Below are 22,292 nucleotides of genomic sequence, written 5' to 3' on the forward strand. Positions count from 1 at the left end.
CTTTCTGGTGCGCTTTAATTTTGATTACTGCGGTTTCTCGCTCGCTCTCAACAATGCCTCAATTCTTTGCTGGTGCTTAATAGGGGTCCCTCCCATGGTTATGAACCCTCTTCTTCCCCATGCTGTCATGTAGTCATGTATGACTCCGAATGCATAGCGACTGTCTGTATAGATGTTCACCGTTTTACCTTCAGATAACTCTAGTGCCTGTGTGAGTGCCACTAGTTCTGCCACTTGCGCGGAGAGACCTCCGTCAATCCTTCCTGACCTTACTGTCTCTAATTTGTCATTCACCACTGCCCACCCTGTTCGGGGTGATCCTTCCACATATTTGCGTGACCCATCCACAAAAAGGGTCTCCTCAGCTGTTATTAAGGGTATATCCTTTATCTTACCCTCTCCTTCATCCATATCTATATCTTCACAATTGTGTGGCCCTCCTTCGTCTAAAATCCCTTCTGCTGGGTTATTCCCTGTATCCCTTATTATTATCACGGACTTGCTTGGAGGCAGGAGAACAGCTTCCCACTCAGCCCTTGTCGTGTTTGAGACTGACCTTAGTTTTCGTGTGTTCAACATTTCCACCAAGGTGTGTTTGGTGTGAAGGATTATATTCCCTGCCATGATGACTGGCTCGCTAACCTTTACAGCCCAGGCGGCGCAATCCAAGGCGGCTATACACCTTGGCAGTCCGGTGACTACCGGCCCTTCTGCTGTGGAATAATATCCTATGGGTCTCTTTCTGTCGCCATGGTCCTGTGTTACCGCTGCGGAATAGAACCCTCCCTCATTGCTACAATGGATATGGAAGCCCTTATTAGAATCGGGTAATCCTAGTCCAGGGGCTGATATCAGTTCTGTTTTTAGTTTGTTGTAAGCCTCTTCCTGCTCGGGTCCCCATTCTACGGGATCTAACGCTGGTTTTCCCCCTTTGACGCGTCTTTGTATGGGTTCTGCTAATTTTGCGAACCCTGGGATGAAACTCCGGCTATAGCTGTATAGTCCCAGCACCTTTCTGACCCCTCTTACGGTGATGGGTCGCGGCATTTGTTGCATTGCCTTTTTTCGGTCCATTGGTATTTCTTTAAGTCCTTGGGATATAAGGTGTCCTCGGTATAGGACCTGTGTTTTCCCGATTTGTGCCTTTTTGGGGCTCACCTTTAACCCTGCGGCTTTTAATTCATTCAGTACTAAATATAAGGCTTCTTGATGTCCTGACTTGGACTCTGAAGCTATCAGGATATCGTCTACATATTGTAGGACCGTACGACCCTCTGGCAGTTCTACCCTGTTCAGGATGTCACTCATTACTCGATGGAATATAGCGGGGCTGTTGTGGAATCCCTGTGGTCAACGAGTCCAAGTGTACTGCTTGTCTCCCACTGTAAAGCGAATTTGTCTTGGGATTCGGGATCCAATGGTAGGGACCAGAATCCGTTGGCTATGTCCAATACTGTGAATATTTTGTGCTCCTGTGACAGTCCATTCAGGATTGTCGAAGGGCTTGCTACGATGGGGTGCAACTTGGACGTGACTTTATTGAGTCCGGTGTAATCTATCGTGAGCCTATAGCTTCCGTCAGGCTTGCTCACTGGCCATAGAACCATAGAAAATTACAGCTCAGAAACAGGCCTTTTGGCCCTTCTTGTCTGTGCCGAACCATTTTATGCCTAGTCCCACTGACCTGCACTTGGACCATATCCCTCCACACCCCTCTCATCCATGAACCCGTCCAAGTTTTTCTTAAATATTAAAAGTGAGCCCGCATTTACCACTTTATCCGGCAGCTCATTCCACACTCCCACCACACTCTGCGTGAAGAAGCCCCCCCCTAATATTCCCTTTAAACTTTTCTCCTTTCACCCTTAACCCATGTCCTCTGGTTTTTTTCTCCCCTAGCTTCAGTGGAAAAAACCTGCTTGCATTCACTCTATCTATACCCATCAAAATCTTATACACCTCTATCAAATCTCCCCTCATTCTTCTACGCTGCAGGGAATAAAGTCCCAACCTATTCAATCTCTCTCTGTAACCTCTGTTGGGGAGTTAGTGGTGCTTGTCGTTTCTCTCAGAATCCCCCTCTCCACTAACCCTTTAACTATCTCCACTTGTCGGTGTGGCTTATGCTCCGGTCCAGGTACCTTTATTGGGTCCGTTTAAGTCAAACCGGTGTCTCACTTTGTTTAGCCCATACTCCGGGGACGGAAGCACAGATGGCTCCGAACCCTCCTGTCTCTAATTCCCAATTTCTGGTGGTGACTGTGGCCACCTTAATGGTTTCGAGGTGACTTGTAAGTTTCCCTATTCTAGTTTTCCGATCGTCCTGTCTTGGCCAGATTAATTCTCCCTTTCTACAGTCTATCAGAATCTCATATTCTTTCATCAGATCGTTTCCCATTATTGTACCCTCGTTATTTTTGCACACATAAAAACTCATTGGTATATACAGATTATTTATTTCTACTAACGTGGTCTCGCTCAGGTAGGCGGGTGTTTTGTTCCCTCCTATCCCGGTTAGGTAAATCATTTTATTTGTAGTGGGTAAGGGTAGGTCGGTGACAGATATGGACGCTCCTGTGTCCACCAGCATCTCACATTGCCTGCCCCCTACTAGTGCTGACACGTAAATCCTCCCCCCCTCCTTACCCTTGTGAATGGGGGCTGCAGACCGTCAATCTTGCTGACCCCGGAGGTCCTGTGGTTCCTCCGGTTCTGCTGTGGTCATGGATCGGGTCGGGGGCTTCCCATGCTTATTCCAACACACTGCTTCGGTGTGTCCATATTTATTACAGTGGCTGCAATGTTTCCCACTGTTCCCAAATCTGTTCCCTTTCCGTGGAACCCCGCAATCCCTTGCAAAATGTCCTTGCCGGCCGCAAATCAGTTTGGACTTAGTCCCGTTCCCGTTACTGTAAGCGGCTACTCTTTCGAGCCTTGCTCTTGTCTGGAATTTCTCCTTTCCGCCTCCCGGTACGCCACTAGCCCATTCTACCAATTCATCGTAATCTTGGGACACAATCACTCCCATTTTTAGGATGACCTGGTGAGTGCTAGAGAGTCCATCCTTAAAAGCCTGGATGAACGCTCGATCTCCTCGACCTGGGTTCCCTTGTCCTGAGCACTCTTGATATACCTGGAACAACCGTTCCCCGTATTCAGAAGCTCCTTCCCCGTTTAACTGTTCTGTTGTAATTCTGCTCCAGTTCGTGGGAGCATTCCCTAATACCCTCTGAATCTCTGCTTTAAACTGGGTGAAGGGTGCCTGTTGGGCATCTATCTCTGATGTTAGGGCGACTGCATGGGTCCACCGTCCCCCACTATAATCCTGTGCTGGAGGAGCGGCGGGTCCACCTGCTACCTGCCTCCACTTATCCACTGGACAGGCTGCCCTGACCAGCTGGCGTACGTCTCTCGGGTGTAATTGGTGTCCTACCCAGATTGTGTCTAATTCTTCCCAGAATTTAGTGTTTGCACTTCTAGGTTGTAATTTACCCAGGGAAGCCATTATTTGCTGTCTCTCACCTGGGGTGAAGGGTTTATAATTTGCCTTTGCCTGCGCCTCTGTTCCCCCTCGGGTTACTGGTGCTAAGTTGTGTTCTCGCGCTTCCCACTCCTCTGGAGGAGCGGTTGGTCCCTGTTGCGTGGACTCATAAGGAGGTAGAGGAACAGTTTCTCCCCTCCATTGCTTTTCTCCTAAAACCTGGTTTTGTTTCTCCAGTTCCCTCACTCGGGATTCTAATTCTCTAATCTTTTCTTTATCTTCACTCCACTTTTTAGTAGAGGCGACTACTTGCTCAATTAGACCAGCTAACTTGATGTATTAGCAATACTCCTATCTTCTTTGTCTTGTTTCTCTTTTCTTTATCTATCCACTTTCTCTGCTGCTCTAAGGTCTGAGAGGTATCCCAGCCATCCTTACCACTATTACAACTCTAGCACCGTGTTTCACTACCGTCTCAGGGTTTCAATTTATACTCTCAGCTTCCACTATTAGCACCTCGGCAATGTGCTTCTCCACCGGAGTCCGGTTTAGGTCAGAGTTGATCGAGCTCCTTTTCCACTCCGCTTTTACAACATTGACAGTCCAGTTCCCACTTTACAAACTTTCATTCAATCAGATGGCAGCTCTGCGTTTGTTCGCCACGATGTGGAGATGCCGGCGTTGGACTGGGGTAAACACAGTAAGAAGTCTCACAACACCAGGTTAAAGTCCAACAGGTTTATTTGGTAGCAAATACCATAAGCTTTCGGAGCGCTGCCCCTTCGTCAGATGGAGTGGATATCTGTTCTCCAACAGTGCACAGACACAGAAATCAAGTTACAGAATACTAATTAGAATGCAAATCTCTACAGCCAACCAGGTCTTAAAGGTACAGACAATGTGGGTGGAGGGAGCATTCAACACAGGTTAAAGAGATGTGTATTGTCTCCAGACAGAACAGCTAGTGAGATTCTGTAAGATCAGGGGGAAAGCTGTGGGGTTTACTGATAATGTGACATAAATCCAACATCCCGGTTTAGGCCGTCCTCATGTGTGCGGAACTTGGCTATCAGTTTCTACTCTGCGCTGTCGTGTGTCGTGAAGGCCGCCTTGGAGAACGCTTACCTGAAGATCCAAGGCTGAATGCCCGTGACTGCTGAAGTGCTCCCCCACAGGAAGAGAACAGTCTTGCCTGGTGATTGTCGAGCGGTTCGCCACTACAGATTGTCGAGCGATTTGTTCGCCACTACAGAGTTTGATGTTAACCGACCTCTGCCACTTGTGCTTCACAATCCTAAGTGCCCTTGGTGTCTCTTTGCCCACTTCAATTCCTGACCATCGCGTGGGGGATTTCCCCTCTTAACATCCGGTCTAAGGCTGGGTGTTTGAGACAGGCACTACCTTGTCCACTTGTCGGTCAGCACAAGCAACAGTTACTTATCACTATCAGCAGTTAGTACTTAGCATTATACCGTATATAACAATACTTATTACTACAAATACCCCTTAAGTTTAACCCCTTTCAAACTGTATTCTTGACCCTGTCTGACTCCCAAGATTCAGTGATCTCTACCCCGGCTTTCCGATCGTGGCCAATCGATCGGAGCTTTACCAGCTTACCAGTAATAGGATCCTAGCCGACTACACCAATTGTTGTGGGAAAATTGCCACTTTGGAGTCAGACTTGGAGGTTTCAACAATACAGTTTTATTTAACGAAGCTTTGTGGAGAAAGGCACTGGCACTCCGCAGTACACCAGGCAGCTACCTTCTCTCAATGATACAATAGGAGTGGTTCATTTTTATACTTTTCAGACAATGGATAGTCTGGACATTAGCCATTTAACACATCGTTATAGTTGAGTAGGATCGATAGTTTAACACATCGTTACAGCCAGACATATACAGACATTGGTTTTTAACATCGCGTTGTTTCATAGAACGGATACATTTCCTCTTTCAGTGATTTATCAATGACTTAGTTTCGGTCTATACATACAGTAATTGGTTTTCCTGCATTTATGTATTCCCGTTCCCATCTGTGGCTAATCTCTTTATCAGACCCTATTGTCCTAACCTTAAAGTGCCTCAAGCCCTGGCTTCCTGCAGTATTTGTTCCCTGCATGTAAATAACTGTCTGTCCTGCATGTTTTAAGTTCAAGTAGCTGTCTGCGCTAGAGGTCAGTGCCTGCTTAATGTCTCTCTGATGTGGAGATGCCGGCGTTGGGCTGGGGTGGGCACAGTAAGAAGTCTCACAACACCAGGTTAAAGTCCAACAGGTTTATTTGGTAGCAAATTTGCTACCAAATAAACCTGTTGGACTTTAACCTGGTGTTGTGAGACTTCTTACTAATGTCTCTCTCCCAGGTGACTGTTTATGTGCCAGGCAGTCCTGGTTATGTCCCCTTCTTTATGTTTTTCCCACTTCAACACCCAGGTCCTCTCCTCCCTCTATGTCCTTTTGAAGTTTAACACTGTCCTCGTTGTTCACAGTGCTTCCAAGTTTAGTACCGGTAAATTTTGAATTGTGCCCTGTACACCAATGTAAATACCGTGGTTAGGATCTGGAATGCACTACCTGAGAATCTGGTGGAGCCAAGGTCAGGTGAGCCTTTCAAAGGGGAATTAGACCATTTTAAGAAGGGAGCTAGGTGAATTGCACCTTCAGAGAGCCAGTACAGACATGGCGGTCTCTTTCTGTGCTGTAACCATTCTATTTATTCCCTTTCTGTTAAGTTGTAACACATCTGCAAACCGAGTCTGTCCGCAGAATCACTGCTGCTGCAATGTTTTCTGGGTGTGCTACCTGTTCAGTGAATTTGCATTGCCGATCTTCTTGTTGCCATGTTTCTTAGACTGCACTATCTTGCTCGCTGACATGTCTATCTCCCCCTCCTCCACTTTCACCTTGTCATAGAATCCCTACAGTGCAGAAGGAGGCCGTTTGGTCCATTGAGTCTGCACCGACCACAATCCCACCCAGGCCCCATCTCCAGAACCCCACCCATTTACCCTAGCTAATCCCCCTGACACGAGGGGGCAATTTAGCAAGGCCAATCTACCTAACCCACACATCTTTGTCATTATCCTTTTTCGCTTACTCTTTGGTTTGCTGACAGGAGCTTTGCACTGAGCTGCTAGCTCCTTGAACAGTTTTCAGGTGAGTGTATTTGATTTGATTTCCTTTTGTATTATTGATACAAGTTCCAACTAAAGTTTCTGTTTGAAGTTTAATTGTTTTGCTCATCTGATCAGTTTCAGTTGTCATGACAGAGCCTAAACTTGGGCACCTCTCTCAATCATCTATTTAAACATTTCCAATTATTTATTTGCTGCCATATTTGACATTTTTTTCTCTCATTCTTTAAAAGCTTCAAAAGAGCAAAGTTCATTATCAGGTCGTGTGATTAGCTTTTTGACATCCTATAGCAACACCACATGTAGTTACCCAAAGTTCACCTGAATTCCTACTCTTATAGAGAAAGTTGAGATCTGATTTATTATCAGAAACTTCAGAGATAGTGAAACGTCAGCAACAATCTCAAGTTGCTGGAGAAGGAGTGAGAGCAAACCAATGTTCATTTCATCAAGGAGGTAGAGAATCATTGTGTCATTATGCCACGAGTGAGAAATGGATACCAGCCCATTGTTTAGCAAAAACAGGTCCAATTGCTTATACGGTTCAAACCGAGGATGAACTAATTTGGCGACGCCATGCTGACGAATTGTTGTAATTCTCAACGATTTCTCAGAATCATCTCCAAAAGTACCAACATCTTTGGTCCCTATTGTTGTGAATACTACACAATAGACTTCATTGAATCTGAGTTGCCTGATGATTGTGTCTGCTACTACTGCGTGAGAATGATGCAGAATTGGCTCCAAGAGAAGAAGTGTCCACCGAAGTTCCAAATCATAACTTCCAGAGTCAAGGACAGCCAAGCTCCAGGCCCGATAGGATCTACCCCAGGTTACTGAGAGAGGCAAGAGAGGAACATAGAACATAGAACATTACAGCGCAGAACAGGCCCTTCGGCCCACGATGTTGCACCGACCAGTTAAAAAAAAACTGTGACCCTCCAACCTAAACCAATTTCTTTTCGTCCATGAACCTATCTACGGATCTCTTAAACACCCCCAAACTAGGCGCATTTACAACTGATGCTGGCAGGGCATTCCAATCCCTCACCACCCTCTGGGTAAAGAACCTACCCCTGACATCGGTTCTATAACTACCCCCCCTCAATTTAAAGCCATGCCCCCTCGTGCTGGATTTCTCCATCAGAGGAAAAAGGCTATCACTATCCACCCTATCTAAACCTCTAATCATCTTATATGTTTCAATAAGATCCCCTCTTAGCCGCCGCCTTTCCAGCGAAAACAATCCCAAATCCCTCAGCCTCTCCTCATAGGATTTCCCCTCCATACCAGGCAACATCCTGGTAAACCTCCTCTGCACCCTCTCCAAAGCCTCCACATCCTTCCTGTAATGTGGGGACCAGAACTGCACACAGTACTCCAAGTGCGGCCGCACCAGAGTTGTGTACAGTTGCAACATAACGCTACGACTCCTAAATTCAATCCCCCTACCAATAAACGCCAAGACACCATATGCCTTCTTAACAACCTTATCTACTTGATTCCCAACTTTCAGGGACCTATGCACACATATAGAGATTGCAGGGGCCCTGACAAAGATCTTTGTATCCTTGCTAGCTACTGGAACTGCGGAATTTGCTACCCCAAAGTGCGGTGGATGCTGGGACAGTGAGTAACTTCGAGGAGGAGTTGGACAGATTTTTAATTGGTAATGGGTTGAAGGGTTATGGGGAGAAGACAGAAAAATGGGGATGAGGAGCATATCAGCCACGATCGAATGGCGGAGCAGACTCAATGGGCCGAATGGCCTAATTCTGCTCCTATATCTTATGAACTTCTATTGATCAGTTGCAGGTATGGGCAGAGAAATGTCAAATGGAGTTTAATCCGAGCAAGTGTGAGGTGCTGCACTTTGGGAGATTAAATGTTAAGGCTAGTTAATGGCAGGACCCTGAACAGCATCTTGGGGTTCAAGTCCAAAGCTCCCTGATCATGGTCACATGGGAAGACAGGGTGGTAAAGAGGGTGTATGGCATGCTTGCCTTTATTGGTCGAGGTACTGAGTACAAGAGTCAGGATGTCATGTTGCAGCTTTATAAAACTTTGGCTAGGCTGTACTTGGAGTATTGCATTCAGTTCTGGTCACCACAATTCAGGAAGGATGTAGAGGCTTTGGAGAGGATGCAGGAGAGGTTTACCAGGATGTTGCTTGGATTAGAGGGTCTGAGCTATAAGCAGAGGCTGGGCAAACTAGGGTTTTCTCTGGAGCAGTGGAGGCTGAGGGGAAACCTGATAGAAGTCTATAAAATTATGAGAAGCATAGATAAGGTTGACCGTCAGAATCTTTTTCCCAGAGTTGAAATGCCTAATACTAGGGGGCACGCCCTTGAGGTGAGAGGGAGAAAGTTCAAAGGAGATGTGAGGGGGAAATTTTTAACTGAGTGGTAGGTGTCTGGAATGCACTGCCAGGGTGGTGGTGGAGGCAGATATGATGGGGGTGTTTAAGGGGCTTTTGGATAAGCATGCAAGGAATAGAAGGATATGGAGCAAGGGCAGGCAGAGGGATCAGTTTAATTTGACGTTGTGTTCAGCACAACATTGTGGGCCGAATGGCCTGTTCCTGTGCTGTTCTATGTTCTATCGCATCGAACCAAAGAGAAATAGATGTCCTGATCGACTGTTTAATTGACTGTGCGTAATGATTACTGGTGCATAGTACAGTGTCTAGAGTATTATTGATTCTATATATAGCATCATAGTAATTTCTTGTCATGACCATAGAAGTAAAGGGGGAGGGATGTTATATAATGTCGTGGTTGCAGATTCCTTTAAAAGCTGATCGTATGATTTGATGGTAATGTCATTGGGGTTTCAGAGACTCCTGCTTTTACTTTTAGTTTTTACTCTGTACAGGTAAAAGCTGCTAGAATTAGTTTGTTGTTAGTTTGAATATACATGTGCAAGCCACATCTTTTTGTTAAAACCCACAAACTCTAACATAGTTTAGACAATCTACGCGGAGCCCCACAAAGTGTAAGTCTACCACTGCAAACAAGCCCTGACCATCACTGCAGGACCCTTTCGACCAGGGGGCGCAGTCACGCCGGTCATTTTCCATCACAGAAACTTCTCCCCATTGCCTTTAAGCAAGTATCAGAAAGTTGAAAGGAAGTGACTGGCTGCAACTTGCATTGATGTGGAGATGCTGGCGTTGGACTGGGGTAAACACAGTAAGAAGTTTAACAACACCAGGTTAAAGTCCAACAGGTTTATTTGGTAGCAAAAGCCACACTAGCTTTCGGAGCTGCAAGCCCCTTCTTCAGGTGAGTGGGTATTCTGTTCACAAACAGAGCATATAAAGACACAAACTCAATTTACATGAATAATGGTTGGAATGCGAATACTTAGAACTAATCAAGTCTTTAAGAAACAAAACAATGTGAGTGGAGAGAGCATCAAGACAGGCTAAAAAGATGTGTATTGTCTCCAGACAAGACAGCCAGTGAAACTCTGTGGGAGTTACAAATAGTGTGACATGAACCCAATATCCCGGTTGAGGCCGTCCTCGTGTGTGCGGAACTTGGCTATCAGTTTCTGCTCAGCGACTCTGCGCCGTCGTGTGTCGCGAAGGCCGCCTTGGAGAACACTTACCCGAATATCAGAGGCCGAATGCATTGCCAGGGCTGCAGGGTTTTATTCACAGTAAGAAGTCTCACAACACCAGGTTAAAGTCCAACAGGTTTATTTGGTAGCAAATACCATAAGCTTTCGGAGCACAGCTCCTTCGTCAGATGGAGCTGTGCTCCGAAAGCTTATGGTATTTGCTGCCAAATAAACCTGTTGGACTTTAACCTGGTGTTGTGAGACTTCTTACTGTGCTTGCCCCAGTCCAACGCCGGCATCTCCACATCATGACTGCCATCGGGTTTTATTCAGGCAGTGGACAAGTTGGGCCAAAGGGCCTTTTTCCATGATGTAAACCTCTATGATTCTAATGTATTTAATTAAAGTATCCTCAATGATACAAAATAGAAAGATGTTGGGGAAATATATGCACCTAGAGTTATTCTCATTCCGTTTAGCTAATTGTCCTTACAGCAATAGCAAGGAATCAAATACTTTGGATGAAAATTCCAAACAATAAATAACAACACCTTGATTTGGAGTTCTTACACCGAGCTTATCATCATACTGTGTAAAGACCTACTGAAAACAATCTTTGTGAAGTATATCTAATATTAAATATATTGCTTATCCTTTGGGACACAGCGGGGAATATTAGCGTGTAACACAAAATGATGTCAATGCATATCGTGTGTTGTTAAAGGAGAGCAAATAGTTGATATCTTGTTCAGGACTGAAATTAAATTCCCATCTCACCATGACAAGAATGTACAATGTATTACAACAAACTAACTTTGTTTAGGTTTGACATTTAACTTGGTAAACGTAAGAGATTGTTTTTATCCAGTGTGGGCACCAGTTATTACAGCACAACCACATGTTGTTTCTTGTTTTCTGGTTGGCATTGTGATTGGAATATCATTTTGTTTAATACCTCTCGCCATTTTCACTGGAATTATTGTTATACTGAATATAGTGTCATTAAATTAGACTGAAGTTCAGTCTGAATGCCGAATTAAACTGAGTACACGGGATGAATGGCCGTACAATGAGGAAACACCTCCTTTGTAGCAGATTACTGAATTGTGGAGGATCCCCGTGCCTCGCCCCTGGTATGTGATTGGTCACTGGCAGTTCACTTGTACATTGTGCAGGGGCGTTTATGTGCGATCAGTTCAGCTGAGAAAAGGTGGATGTGCCATGGAATTGTCTCATTGAAGTGTGCGTGTTGCTGAAAAGGAACCGCACCGTTTAGATTGTGTTGCCAGAATGTCTTTTTGGACTGGCGGCAGCATCCCGTTTGTGGAAAATACCACTTGTAGTGCTGGCAGTGTGAAAAAGATTGCTTAACCTGTTTACATTTTTGAGATACTTAGCCTTTCCAGGGTAATTTCACAGAATCATGGAATCTTTGCAATGGCAGATCAGGCACTTTTCAGGTGTGAAAATGGTGGCCTTCAATCCATTTGCGAGTTTGTGCAGCGAGCAATGATCTGATCGGAATAGCCGGTGTCAAAGAACAAAGAAGAAAGAACAGTACAGCACAGGAAACAGGCCCTTCGGCCCTCCAAGCCTGTGCCGCTCCTTGGTCCAACTAGACCAATCGTTTGTATCCCTCCATTCCCAGGCTGCTCATGTGACTATCCAGGTAAGTCTTAAACGATGTCAGCGTGCCTGCCTCCACCACCCGACTTGGCAGCGCATTCCAGGCCCCCACCACCCTCTGTGTAAAAGTCCTGCAGGATCGTTCTAACGTGCTGTATTTCTGCATCAAGCTTGCAAAGCAATCAAATGGCTGGGGCCCTATTTGTAAAATTGCTGATGAGGCTAATTTTATAATGTGTGGAGCTATATGAATTCCAATGTTTATATTGACCGATGATAGTGGTCGACAGTAGTCGGGGAACCTATCAGTGGATTTCTCAACCAGCACATCAAGGAAAGGAAATATGTTCGATTTCTCCATCTCAAAAGTGAATTTGAGCGTGGGGTGGAGTGTATTAATTTTGAGCGTGATGTGGAGTGTATTAAGATGCGTACATAATGGGTTGTAAGTGAATAATTTGTTTCATGGTAATTTAAAGCTGTTTCCAAGTTGATTTGCTCAGAGATTGGTTCAGTGATTACAGCTCCCTGAGCTTCATGTTCCATTGTGTTGTCTGTGTGAATTTGAACTGTCTTTCTGACTGCCGGTTTTTCATTCTTCTCCAGTTTTTACAGAGACCCTGTTCACACTGTCTGTACCTGGAAACAGTGTTTTTATTTTGCTGAAGTTTGGCACAAGCTGTGCCCCGATCCATTGAAACGCCAGAACTTTCCAGGCTTGTATGCTTGACAACAATGGCAACTGAAGATAAAAAATCTGAATCTGAGTGCACGAAAACGCAGTCGGCACCTTCCTCTTCCAATCAAAACAAGGTGAATAATAAAAGATATTCACGGGACGTTTGGACAGCCAAGTGGTTAGCTCAGTGGGTAGCACAGTCAGAGATTGTAGATTTAACTTCCACTCCAATGTCCAGGATTGCCCACTGGTCCATTGCACTCTGGCCTGCGTAACCATTGATGCTGATGCAGGCTGCTTTCCAAAAGAAAGTTTCAGCAGCTATTTATTTTTGTTTTTATTGTTCATGGGATATGGATGTCGTTGGCTGGGCCAGCGTTTATTGCCAATCCTTAATTAAATCTTAAATTGGCGGTGAGCTGTCGCCTTGGATGCTGCAGTCCATGTGGAGTAGGCGGACCCACTGTGCTATTAGGGAAGGGGATTCTAGGCTTTGATTCAGTGATATGAAGGAATAGCGATGTATTTCCGAGTGAGAATGATGTGTGGTTTGGAGGGGAGCTTGCAGGTGGTGGTGTTTCCATGTGCCTGCTGCCTTTGCCCTCCTTGGTGGGAGAGGTCGCGGGTTTGGAATGTGCTGCCAAAGGAGCCTGAGCTTGTTGCTGCAGTGCTTCTTATAGACGGTACACCCTGCTGCCGCTGTGCGTTTGTGGTGAATGGGGTGTAAGTCAAGCTTTGTGTAAAATCTCTCCTGTGTGTTTGAATAACAGCCTTCTGCGGTGAAACCCAACTACACCTTGAAATTCACGCTAGCCGGACACACAAAAGCTGTGTCATCAGTGAAGTTCAGTCCAAATGGAGAATGGCTTGCGAGTTCCTGTAAGTAAATCTCTCCTTTGTTTGGTAACTGTAGTCAGTGATTGTATATGGGGCAACATTCAATGTAGGGTTTCAGGAATCGGTTCCAGCAGTTAGTGGCTAAATGCCCTGCAAGGTGTGGGCAGCATCTTAACGGTTCACCCCTGGTGGCGTTGAGCCAGCTGATTCCACCTGGGGTGAGAAAAGGGGTGGAGGCAACATGGGTTTGCAATGCCCCTGGGTTAGGATGGGCATCACCCAGGCCGGATATCTTCTCTCTGAACGCAGTAACTCTGGCAGGAGGAGATCTTCAGCTCAAATTCGAGCCTCATCGCCAGTACCTCAGCTGCTCTTCATTAGGCAGGGAATTTCAACAGGCTATTCAGCATCAGTAGGAATCTATTCTCAGTCTTTTCTTAACCCTGCCTCTCTTCACAGCGCCACCATTGGAATCTGGTCAGGCTGATCATTTTTCCATCTCTCTTTCGCTCCCACTTCCCCACCCCTGCCTCGCTCTCGCGACCTCTCCCACCCCCTCCTCTTGCTCCTACCCACCCCCTCGCTCCCACCCCTGCCTCGCTCCCGCGACCTCTCCCACCCCCTTGCTCCCGCGCGCACACCCCCCCCCCCATCCCCCCCTTGCTCCCGTGACACAGTCCCATAACTTCATTGTGGTGTTAATGTAAGCCTACTTGTGACATTAATAAATAATCTAACCTAGTGGGCTGAATGAACTGAGCAGCTCTCTGGGCAATGTGAGACTGTTTCTCTAACTCAAACCTGAAACCGAGTTTGTGTCTTACTCCACAGCTGCTGATAAATTGATTAAAATATGGGGTGCTTACGATGGCAAGTTTGAGAAGACCATATTGGGACACAAACTGGTGAGTATGCAAAGTACAAATGCAACCGTTCTCTGCTCTCTCTAACCTGTTAGTGGCCATTCAATAAAACCAAAACTGTCTGTTCCTGTTCTACTGTGATGGTCAACGAGTGTCCATATTGCATTGACTGGGTAACTTTCCAGGTGTTGCCTGTCACAGCTTAAAGCAGTGAAATGTCCCTCTTGCCTTGAGCGCAAAGCAATGTGACTTCAGTTCCTGTTTCAGGATTTAAACATTTCATTTGAGTTGACATTCTGTTATGACTCTCAGCCGGTGCCCAAATTGTCTTGTCAGTTCAACTGAGGCCCTCTGATCTTTTGGGTGATGTCAAAGACCTCCCAGCACTAGTGAAGGAAGAGTTCTTGCTGGTGGCCTGAACAACATCTATCCAAGACATTTCCGAGAATACAATCAAAAAACACAGAGAGGCCATTTGGCTTCTCATTACTCTGCTGTCTCTGTGAAGGAGCTGTCCAACTAGCTGTCCAACTAGTTCCCTCCCTTGCTTTTTCCCCATAGTGCTCCAATTTTTAAAAGAATTTTCTCTTTGGACGGGCAGGAATATAGGCAATCCTTTCATTCCCTGGAGAGCATCACCCCCATATCTAGTGAGGATTTAAAGATTGTGGCCAGAACCTTGCTATTTCTAATTCTGTTTCCCATGGCAACCTGGGAAGCATTCCATCCCAACTGGGTGACTTTACACTTGGAGCATTGCCAACCATTTTATGAAATTGATTTTTTTATCCTGTTCAGTTTCTTCATGGCTTCAGCCGCCTTGTGATATTAGTGGCTTATCTTCTCTGCTAAAGACAGGTGCAAAGTCCTCATGTAGTTGCTTGGCCGTGCCATTATCTCCTTCGGTTCCTCATCAGCCCCACCCAGAGTGTACAGATTTCTGTACACTCTCTTTGCCTCTCATTCCTTTTTCATTTCCACCCTGCGCTTTATTCACTTTGCTTCTCGACTGCATTATGAACCAGATATTTATCGGACATTCCCTTTTCTCAAGCTGAAGAACCACATCTTTCAATCAGGCATTTTTAGCCCTTCCAGACATAACACTGAGTTCAGCAATTTCAGATCATGAAACTCTAACCTGGGTTTTTGGGTGTTGGTGATGCTTCTGTTCCTATTTTAAACTTTTGTCTTTTGATTTTGACTGCTTTGGACCACCATCTCTTTAGTCACTTAATCTCCTGTCATTCACCTAATTAAAGGCCTTCTCTTTTGTTCTTCCCTCCTGGTCTCTGCGTTGGTTCAAAATCTGTTACATTTCTTCCTTTTTCTGTCTTGGTGAAGAGTCATTGATCTGAAACTTTAACTAAACTATTATTCTAATGCTGCTTTATCGCTCCCAGTCCTCTGTGCACCTTGGTTCTCCCCTCTGCTTCATTCTGGTCTCCTATCCCTGGCCAAATTAGTTCAATCCCCCCTGCCCATCACCTGATAATCTCATTATTTCTCTCATTTGCTATCTGTGATATTTCTGTACACAATTTCCCTGCCATTTGTCCTCATAACAGATGTCACATAGGCAGATGTTCTTCATTGGTTGTGAGGTACATGGCAGAGTTCTGACTGTGTGCTTGCTGAATGTTTCCTTGTGCAGATTGCCTTTGCTAGTGGACTTCTATTACGTTCACACAGATCAACTAGGGAGATTTTTAAATACTTGTTATTTGGTTTGAAATAGGGAATCTCAGACGTTGCCTGGTCCACAGATTCCAACCTGCTGGTGTCGGCTTCAGATGACAAAACCCTCAAAATATGGGACGTGAACTCGGTAAGCGAGCCAGGTAGTGTTGATCACGGGATATAGGAGTGAGTTATCAGTCGCTTCAGGAATGCCAGGAAGTGGTAGTAGGGGGGGGGGGGGGTCAGCGCTGAGCTAGGGCTGCACCGTCTGGGGTGCTGTATTTCAGATGAGTTGTTAAACCCCAATCTGAGGATGATATAAAAGATCCCCTGGGCACTGTTTCAAACGGGAGCTGTGTCCCAGTCAGTATTTATCTTTGGTAAATCTGCCATTTTTTGAAAAGGGGGCAACAAAACTGTAATCTGTCAGTCCTTGCAGGTGAATGTGGAAGATTGCATGTCCACATTTTGAAGTGGAACAGAAGGGTTTTCCTCAATGTCTTGGCCAATATTTATCCAGAACAAACATCACAAAAGCAGATTGTGGTCATTTTTCCATTCATGTTTGAGGGATCTTGCTGTACACGCATTGGTTGTCAAGGTTTCTGCATTTTACTAGCGACGGCACTTCAGAAATGCTGATGTTAGCTGTTAAAGATTTTTGGGACATGGAAGTGTGCGAAAGGTGCAGTGGATTTGCATGTCTCTCATTGCGATGTATTGAGCTCCAATTGCGTTCTGATTTCAGGGCAAATGTTTGAAGACTCTGAAAGGTCACAGCAACTACGTTTTCTGTTGTAACTTCAACCCTCAATCCAATCTGATTGTTTCAGGATCGGTGAGTAACTTTAATGCCCAGGTTTTTGTTTTGTTGTTTGCAGCGTTAAACTGCACACTTACCAGTTGTTGATCCAGCGCGTCCCCCACACACTGACTCTCACTGGGGTACGGGTCCCCCACACACTGACTCTCACTGGGGTACGGGTCCCCCACACACTGACACTCACTGGGATACAGGTCCCACACACACTGACTCTCACTGGGGTACGGGTCCCACACACACTGACTCTCACTGGGGTACGGGTTCCACACACACTGACTCTCACTGGGATACGGGTCCCTCACACACTGACTCTCACTGGGGTACGGGTCCCACACACACTGACTCTCACTGGGGTACGGGTCCCACACACACTGACTCTCACTGGGGTACGGGTCCCACACACACTGACTCTCACTGGGGTACGGGTTCCACAAAGACCGACTCTCACTGGGGTAAGAGTCCCACGCACACCGACTCTCACTGGGATATGGGTCCCACACACACTGACTCTCACTGGGGTACGGGTCCCACACACACTGACTCTCCCTGGGGTACGGGTCCCACACACACTGACTCTCACTGGGGTACGGGTCCCACACGCACTGACTCTGGATTCTGGACGCACTGGATTCTAGAAGTTCTCAATCTGAACCTCATCCAAAACTCTGCAGCCTCTACCCTAACTTGTTTGAAGCTAGGTTATTCATTGGTTCCTTCATCAAAAAGCAGTGAAGTTGTTGTCTTCCGTTATATATTTAAAAGGATTGCAGGTTGCTTTAAGAGCTGATATAGTTTGAAGGCGATGTCATTAGGCTGTTGCCACAGGCTGCTGTTTTACTGTCAGTTTGTACTCTGCAGGAAAGAGCTGCTGGAATAAAATCTGTTGTTAGTTGAGTCTACGTGTGGAAACGACTTTCTTTTTGTCAAAACCCACAACGCCCAACATAGAAAATTACAGAAAGGAAATTGGTGAGTCAGGATTTTGTTATATTGAGATAAAATCCTAAGTTGAAAATTGCTCTGGGTGCTCACACTTTGAATATTGGAAGGCTGGAGAGAAGCCAGTTTTCGTTCCAACGCGATTTTCAAGTTTGCTGATGACACCACCGTAGTGGGTCAGATCTCAAACGATGGTGAGACAGAGTACAGGAAAGAGAGCGAATCTGAGAGCGGCAACAGTAATCTCTCCCTCAATGTCAACAAAGCGAAGGAGATTGTCATTGACTTCAGGAAGCGTAGTGGAGAACATGCCCCTGTCTACATCAACGGGGATGAAGTGGAAATGGTCGAGAGCTTCAGGTTTCTCAGTGTCCAGTTCACCAACAACCTGTCCCGGTCCCCCCCATGCCGACATTATAGTTAAGAAAGCCCACCAATGCCTCTACTTTCTCAGAAGGCTAAGGAAATTCAGCATGTCCGCTACAACTTCACCAATTCTTACAGATGCATCATAGAAAGCATCCTTTCTGGTGTATCACAACTTGGTATGGCTGCTGCTTTGACCAAGACCATAAGGAACTACAAAGGGTTGTGAATGAAGCCCAGTCCATCACGAAAACCAGACTCCATCTGCACTTCCTGCTGCCTTGGAAAAGCAGCCAGCATAATCAAGGACCCCATGCGCCCTGGACATTCTCTCTTAACACCACCTTCTGTCGGGAAAAAAGATACAAAAGTCTCATCACGTACCAACTGACTCAAGAACACCGTCTTCCCTGCCGCCATCAGACTTTTGAATGGGCCTACCGTATATTAAGCTGATCTTTTCTCTTCATCCTGCCTGTAACTGCAACACTACATTCTGAGCCCTCTCCTTTCCTTCTCCCTTATGCACTCTATGAATGGTATGCTTTGTCTGTATAGTGCACAAGAAACAACACTTTTCACTGTATTCCAATACACGTGACTAATAAAAAAAAACTCAAAGCGACAACAGTGCAGGAAGGCCAAGTCAGAAAATGCTGTCGGTGCTGTTTTAAAAGAAGGGGCTGTTTCTACCAGGGAAGGGTGAGACTCCAGGCGCTATCTGGCATATTTGAAAAGAGGAATGCTTTCCAGTACAGATATGGTCATTTGGAAAAAATATACATCCAAGCCAACAGTCTTCATATTAAAAAAGAGGACTGGGAAGGCCGATTAGAAAAAATAGTACTGAACCGTCTCGAGTCACTAACCTGCAAGAGAAACGGTGGATCCAACCAGATCCATGGCCCTTTCAATGAAGAGTGGTTTCAATACTTTGGACAAGTGAATAAAATTGATCACAAGCTGCTGGTACCAGCTTTTCTCAGTACAGTAGGAAGCAAAACTTTTAATTTGCTCTGGAACTTGGTTCATCCAGCAAAACTTAGGAACCAGAACTAATGATGATTTAATAACGATCTTTGAATAACATTGTTCTCCAAAGCTACTGATCATAGCAGAATGATTCAGATTCCACGAAAGGAATTAAGGGGAAGGCGAAAGCATTGCTTGCTTTGTGGCAACCTTCAAAGGGCTAGTACAATATTGAGTTTGGTGAGTCGTTAGGCGATACCCTTCGAGATTCTCTAGCTTGTGGTCTCCAAAATGAGGCTACCTAAAGAATCATAGAATCCCCACAGTGCAGAAGGAGACCATTTGATCCATCAAGTCTACACCGACTCTCTGGCAGAGCATCTTACCCAGGCTTTATCCCCGTAATCCCATATATTTACCCCATTAATTCCCCAACCCTATACTTATTGAGTGCGTACTGAACTTGCTTTGACATTAAAGACAACGGTAGAAATCACTGTTGATGGAACTGGTTGCCAAAGAGTCTTCACAGTTTGGTGCAGCAGTGAAGGCCCACAAGCTGGGAACTGCCCATAAGAAGTCAAAACAGCAACAAACCTATCATAGATGTGCCAAAATGGGCCATTCAGTGAGTGAATGCTGGAACAAGAATAGCCAATGCAAGAATTATGGCAAAATGGGTCCCATTGCAAAAGCTTGTTGGGCTAGACCAACTTCCCCTGACAAGGATATTCAGAAAAAGAATCTGGGTATCTTCAAGAAGAAGAACAAGTTGCATTCTGCAAAAATAATTTACAACATGGAAGGAAAGAATTACGACTGAGTGATTTCAAAATGAAGTGTACAATCTATTAGGATGGAGGTTGAATCTGGTGCTGCTGTTTCTTTCATTCCTGAGACTACACACCAACAAAAGCTGAAGCATCTTACATTAAAACCAGCTGGTGTGATTTTAAGGACATACAGGGAAGAGATTGTGCCGTTAAAAGGTTATATCATGGTCAATGCAGAGTTGAATGGACAAACAGCAGAGTTATCGCTCCATGTGGCCCGTGGTAATTTTCCAGCTCTGCTTGGGAGATCGTGGTTGGAGAAGATAAAGTTTAACTGGAGTGCCATCAACGGATTGGTCAATGCCAAAACAGACGGACAGCGCCTTCTGGATAAGTACAAGAGTGTATTCAAAGAGACACTTGGTTCAATGAAAGGAGTTCAAGTGAAACTCAAGATGAAGTCTGATAGTCAACCAAAACGCCTCAAAGCAAGAGTGGTTCCATTAGCAATCCGTTCCAAGGTCGAAGAAGAATTAATATGGCTTGTTAATACTGGTGTGAGAGAGCCAGTTACAACGAGTGACTGGGCTACTCCCATCGTACCTGTCATGAAACCATGTTTGTTTTTGCGGTAATTTTAAAACCATCATAAATCCGGTGTTGTGTGCTGATCAATACCTACTTGGTTTGCTGGGCTCTCAGGTGAGCAGAAATTCAGCAAGATTGATCTTTCACAAGCATATTTACAGATGAATGTAGCCTCTGAATCTCAACCAATGCTTAACATTGTTACTCATAAGGTCGACTTCGTGATAAAAGATTGCCATTTGGAATAACATCCGCACAAGCCTATTCCAATGATCGATGGCTCAGCTTTTAAGTGACCTCTCTGGTGTACAATTTTACCTGGATGACGTTGTAATTACAGGCTCCAGTGAACAGGAATAATTTAGAAGCAACATTGGAACATCTTCAAGCAGATAGCCTGCGTCACAAAGAAAAGTGTGGCTTTTTCCAGATGTCAGTCCAGTATTTGAGTCAAATTATTGAGAGTAAAGGCCGACATAAAGCACCTAAAAAGATGGATGCTTTGTTAGAAGCACCACTCCTAATAAATGTGACGCAATTAAGGCCCTTTTTAGGATTATTAAATTATGACAAACTTATTCAGAACTTAGCTACATTATTGAAGCCATTGCGTAATTTATTATGTCAGGAACAGTCATGAGACTAGACAACAGAATGCGAGAAAGCATCCAAGGATGTCAAAGATGCTTTGCAGAAGTCTGAAATATTGGTTCATTTTAATCCGAAGCTACTATTACTCCTTGCTAGTAGATCATTTGCCTGTGACAGCTTCTCAACTTCAGAGACATACTCGAAATGATCCCTTAATGGGGAAGATAATGGAAACGGTATTGAAAGGAACAAAAGGAATTTGATCAGTGGGCTCAAAGGGCCGAATGGCCTACTCCTCCTCTAGTTTCTATGTTAATAGCTGGAATGCATCGTCTGCGTCCTGATTTGAAACATAATGTCAAGAAAGTTTGAGTTGACTGTTCAAGGTGGGTGTATATTGTGGGGAATCCAAGTGATCATTGCTCCTAGTCTGTGTGGAAGAGTTCTTGAACAACTACACGAAGGACATCCTGGTGTAATCCTGATGAAGGAATTCGTATGTAGTTAGTTTTGGTGTCTGGGCCTGGATACTCAGATTGAAGAGAAAGTGGAACAGTGTCAATCCTGTGCACGAATAAATACACCACCGCTATCTCCTTTACACCCATGGGAGTGGCCTAAAATGCCATGGCAACGATTTCATGTAGATTTTGCTGGTCTGTTTGAGGGTTACATGTCCTTAGTCATAATTAAACTAATATTACATCTGAACAAACCACTGAAAAAAATTGACAAAATCCTTGCAAGATTTGGTAAACCAGAACAGATTGGCAGCTCTGATGTTCACCATTTACTTCACAAGAGTTTGAGGTTTATCTCAAAGTAAATGGTATTCAGCAGATAAAATCCACACTTTATCATCCCATCAACCAGTAGATTATCTGAAGGATTCGTACAATCCTTGAAACATTCTCGGTAGGGGAACATGTGGCAAATAGTGACCACAACTCTGTTAACTTTAGGATAGTAATGGACAAGGATGAGTGCTGTCCTACGGGCAGGGTGCTAAATTGGGGGAAGGCTGACTATAGCCGGATTAGGCAGGAATTGGTGGATGTTGATTGGGAGAGGATGTTCGAGGGTAAGTCCGCGTCTGGCATGTGGGAGTCTTTTAAGGAACTATTGATAAGGCTGCAGGATAGGCATGTGCCTGTAAAAAGGAAAGATAGGAAAGGTAGGATTCGAGAGCCGTGGATAACCAGGGAAATTGAGGATCTGATTAAAATGAAAAGGGAGGCGTACGTTAAGTCCAGGCAACTGAAAACAGATGGAGCTCTGGAGGAATACAGAGAGAGTCGGAAAGATCTCAAACGGGGAGTTAGAAGGGCAAAAAGAGGGCACGAGATGTTCTTGGCAGGCAGGATTAAGGAGAA

At 45.1% G+C, this 22,292-nt stretch overlaps 2 protein-coding genes across 4 annotated transcripts in view; both read left to right on the forward strand.

The window, feature by feature from the left end:
* Positions 1 to 22,292, forward strand: part of LOC144502320 (retinoic acid receptor RXR-alpha-A-like) — a 423,978-nt gene that overhangs the window by 160,821 nt on the left and 240,865 nt on the right. The gene's annotated exons all lie outside the window — the stretch shown is intronic.
* The window catches only part of wdr5 (WD repeat domain 5), a 75,481-nt gene that overhangs the window by 23,341 nt on the left and 29,848 nt on the right, over positions 1 to 22,292 (forward strand). For all 3 annotated transcript variants that reach the window (XM_078226145.1, XM_078226146.1, XM_078226147.1), the window contains exons 2-6: positions 12,415 to 12,621; positions 13,258 to 13,366; positions 14,156 to 14,229; positions 15,926 to 16,015; positions 16,616 to 16,705. In XM_078226145.1, coding sequence (XP_078082271.1) covers positions 12,544 to 12,621; positions 13,258 to 13,366; positions 14,156 to 14,229; positions 15,926 to 16,015; positions 16,616 to 16,705 — 441 coding nt within the window. In that variant the 5' untranslated portion in view covers positions 12,415 to 12,543. The remainder of the gene's footprint in view (positions 1 to 12,414; positions 12,622 to 13,257; positions 13,367 to 14,155; positions 14,230 to 15,925; positions 16,016 to 16,615; positions 16,706 to 22,292) is intronic.

Source organism: Mustelus asterias, chromosome 13 (genome assembly GCF_964213995.1).
Source record: "Mustelus asterias chromosome 13, sMusAst1.hap1.1, whole genome shotgun sequence".
Lineage (NCBI taxonomy): Eukaryota > Metazoa > Chordata > Chondrichthyes > Carcharhiniformes > Triakidae > Mustelus > Mustelus asterias.